At 42.7% G+C, this 3,994-nt stretch overlaps 1 protein-coding gene across 1 annotated transcript; it reads left to right on the top strand.

The window, feature by feature from the left end:
• Positions 1–1,309: 1,309 nt before the first annotated feature.
• Positions 1,310–2,239, top strand: LOC138071639 (olfactory receptor 5AR1-like). The gene has a single exon (XM_068963116.1). It carries the CDS (start codon positions 1,310–1,312, stop codon positions 2,237–2,239), a length of 930 nt encoding a protein of 309 aa, XP_068819217.1.
• The last annotated feature ends 1,755 nt before the right edge of the window (positions 2,240–3,994 follow it).

Raw genomic sequence — 3,994 nt, 5'->3', positions numbered from 1 at the left:
AGTAAAATCAGGCACTGTCAATCATCCTGATTAAGAAAATGGATAGAAATGGCCCTAAGCAGAATTGAGCTTTTTAATTTCTAAGCTGCTCCGTGTTCTGATAAGGGTATGGATTCTGTGTTTCTGGAAGGGGAGAGGTCAGAGGCTTTTACCTCCTCTAAATGGAAGGACCGCTGTAGACAGGACACCTGGGTTCGAGTTCTGGCACTTTCATCAAATCCCGGGGCAACTTTGGGCAAATTACTTCCCCTTTTGATCTCCCAATTTCTGAATTTCTCCCTCCTGTAAACAGTGTTAGATGAGAGTAGTAGTTCTCACCCTTTCAGCCCCTCAACACACTGGAGAATCACAACACCATGATTAGCAGCAGGAGCTTAGTTAGGGAGGGATTCTTATGGAGGCAAGTGGCAGAATCTCAAAGGGGCTTCTGTGTGGTTTGAACAAACTAGGAGATTGCCAGTTATTATAAAAGTTATCACATGCTTAGTGTGTACCACATACTATGTTAAGTGCTTTGCATGAATTATTTTATCTTTATAATAAATTAATAAAATAGGAAAAATTTGGTACTCTCACATAGAAATGAGGAAATGGAAGCTCAGACAGGTTAACTAGATTGTCCAAGATCAAACAACTAGCAAGTCATAGTATTGAATTCTACCCAACCTATCATTGATCCTGGAGCTTGCTCTCTTACCTCTATATTATATTGTTTTCTATTCCCCCTCCACTCATCCCCTGCAGTCCATCAAACATACAACTGATAATATAAGTTTGTTGAGGCCCTCCCATGTCTAAGATTTGCATCCTTAACTTTATGCTCAGGCTAAACTTTAGCTGAGGACCAGTGTGGTGCTGGGAAAAAGAAGGATGTAGAAGAGGAAAGGAAATTAGGATTCATTGTGTACCTGCCCTTCTTCCCATGCCTCGCTAGATAATTTCTATTCACCTACCATCACCTTTAGTCCTTACAACCAGTCTTACAAGATGGGAATTTTATCCGCATTTACAAAGAAGGCTGAGAGAAGTTAAGACACTCACCGAAGGTCACAGAGACCATGAGGGGCAAAAGCTGAGATTCAAACCAGCTCTTCCGACTCCATATTTCTTCCTCATGCCTTTAAACACTGTGTAAAATAGGCTGGAGGGTAGCAATAAATAGGTGAGTCAGGATGAAATAAATGTCACAGTTGATACTCACAACATGTCCTGGCTAGATAGGCAGGACCAGACCCTGCAGGTCTCTCTAGGAACCTGAGCTGTACACATCTCACTATCATCCTGTATATTCCTCCTGCAGAAATGCTCAATGGAAGCAGGCAACACCAGTCAGTTCAGTGAATTCTTCTTCGTGGGCCTCACCGATGACCCTCAGCTTCGGCCCATCTTCTTTGCCCTCCTCTTCCTCATCTACGCAGTCACGGTGGTTGGAAACCTGGGCCTCTCTGCTTTCATTGTGGTGTGCTCCCGACTCCACACTCCCATGTATTTCTTCCTCAGAAACCTGTCCTTTCTTGCCTCTGTTATTCTTCAGTCAGTCCCCAAAATGTTGATGGAGTTTTTCTCTGGTTGCCAAACCATCTCCTTCTCTGGTTGTGTGATCCAGACAACTTGCTTCGTGACCTTTGCTGTCTCTGAGTTCTTCCTCTTGGCCTCTGTGGCCTATGACTGCTACGCAGCCATCTGCCACCCTCTACATGCAACCATGTCTCCGAGGCCCTGTTTGCAGTTAGTGACTGCCAGCTATGCAGTGGGCCTGACGAATACGATGCTCAGCCTTTCATCTCATCATGTCATCACTCATTACTTCTGTGATAGCCCTCCCCTTTTAAAACTCTCCTGCTCTAACACACAGGTCCTTCAGCTTCTCCTCTTTGCCTGTGGTGGTTTTAATGTGTCAGTGTCCCTCACAGTAGCCCTGGACTCCTACACTTGTGTCTTTATGGCTAGCATCAGAATCCCCTCAGCCCAGGGCAAACACAAGACCTTCTCCACTTGTACATCCCACCTGACTGCTGTCAGCCTGTACTATGGAACCGCTGTGTTCATTTACTTGCGCCCAGCCTCTGAGTACTTTCTAGGCAGGGGCAGGCTGGTCTCTGTATTCTATACAGTGGTCATCCCCATGCTTAACCCCATGATCTACAGTCTGAGGAACAAAGATGTGAAGGAAACGCTTGAGAACATTCTCAAGAAGACCTCACAATTCTTCTCACACCCCATACCCAGATTTCCATGATATTCTATGCAGTAAAGGAAGGACAGAGAAGAGAAGGAGAGATAGGTGACATATTTTTGGCCGCCAACCATGTCTCAAGCATTATTCTAGGAATTTTAAATAGATTATGCCCTGAATCCTCTCCACAACTCTGGAAGTCAAGTATTATTGTATTAGTTTTAGAGATGAGGAAACTGAGGTTCTGAATGGTTTGGTCATTTGTTCAAGGTCATATAGCTAGAATGCGGTTCAATTTAGGACCTGGGTTTCAATTCAAGACCATTTGAAACTGCCTTTCTATTGCTTTACACTTTCTGCATGAGGCAAGATGCCACCCTCTCTATTAACCTTCAGGGTCAAATGTTTCCGAAGTTTTTCCCTTTCTGGTAAATCTGGTATTTCAAATTTGTAATAGATTCAGTACCCTAAGACCCACTCCTTTTCTTTACCTGCGGCTTTGTATCATGCCTTATCTGGTCATTATATTGATCAAACACATTGTGTACAGAGCCCTATACCAGATGCAGGGTTGGAGAGGGATAACAACAGAGAAATCTATGGTCACTAACTTTTGGCACCTTTCAGTTTATTTAGAGGAAGACAGAAGATCTCACTCAAAAGGCAACCGAACTATGACTTTTCATTTAAATTAACACTTATAGAGTTCTTTCTCTGTGATAAATGCCAAATCAGTTACCTCATAAGCCTCTTCCTAAAAGATTGCTCCCATTTTACAGGTGGGAATGTGTGAGTGCTCAGTTGCTTCAGTCTTGTCTGACTTGCAACCCTACGGGCTGTAGCCCACCAGGCTCCTCTGTCCATGCAATTCTCCAGGCAGGAATACTGGAGTGGACTGCCATTTCCTTCTCCAGGGGATCTTCCGACTCAGGGATCAAACCCACATCTTTTATGTCTCCTGCATTGGCAGGCAAGTTCTTTACCACTAGCACCACCTGGGAAGCCCATTCTCATCTCAAAGATGAGAATACTGTAGCTAAAAGCATTAAGTAACTCACTCAAGGGAGCACACAGCTAAATAATGATGAATATAGGATTTGAATCCAGGTCTGTTTGTCCAAAAAGCTGATGTTCTTCCCATTCTGCTATATCACCTCCTGGATTACTAGACTGCCTATTAATAACCACCAAGGGATATAAGCTGTGAGCCTGGGACTCAAGGCAAAAGAAACAGAATGGATTGGGTTCATAAGAGAGCCTCTAGAAAGAGGTGGGTGGTTGAAATAAAATCTATGAAGAATAAGGAGTAACACCGCAAATGAAAATAAACTCAAAATGGATTAAAGATCTAAATGTAAGACCAGAAACTATAAAACTCCTAGAGGAGAACATAGGCAAAACACTCTCCGACATAAATCACAGCAGGATCCTCTATGATCCACCTCCCAGAATTCTGGAAATAAGAGCAAAAATAAACAAATGGGACCTAATTAAAATTAAAAGCTTCTGCACAACAAAGGAAAATATAAGCAAGGTGAAAAGACAGCCTTCTTAATGGGAGAAAATAATAGCAAATGAAGCAACTGACAAACAACTAATCTCAAAAATATACAAGCAACTTATGCAGCTCAACTCCAGAAAAATAAACGACCCAATCAAAAAATGGGCCAAAGAACTAAATAGACATTTCTCCAAAGAAGACATACAGATGGCTAACAAACACATGAAAAGATGCTCAACATCACTCATTATTAGAGAAATGCAAATCAAAACCACAATGAGGTACCACTTCACACCAGTCAGAATGTCTGAGATCCA

Source organism: Capricornis sumatraensis, chromosome X, assembly GCF_032405125.1.
Source record: "Capricornis sumatraensis isolate serow.1 chromosome X, serow.2, whole genome shotgun sequence".
Lineage (NCBI taxonomy): Eukaryota > Metazoa > Chordata > Mammalia > Artiodactyla > Bovidae > Capricornis > Capricornis sumatraensis.
This window is presented reverse-complemented; position numbering and strand designations above follow the sequence as displayed.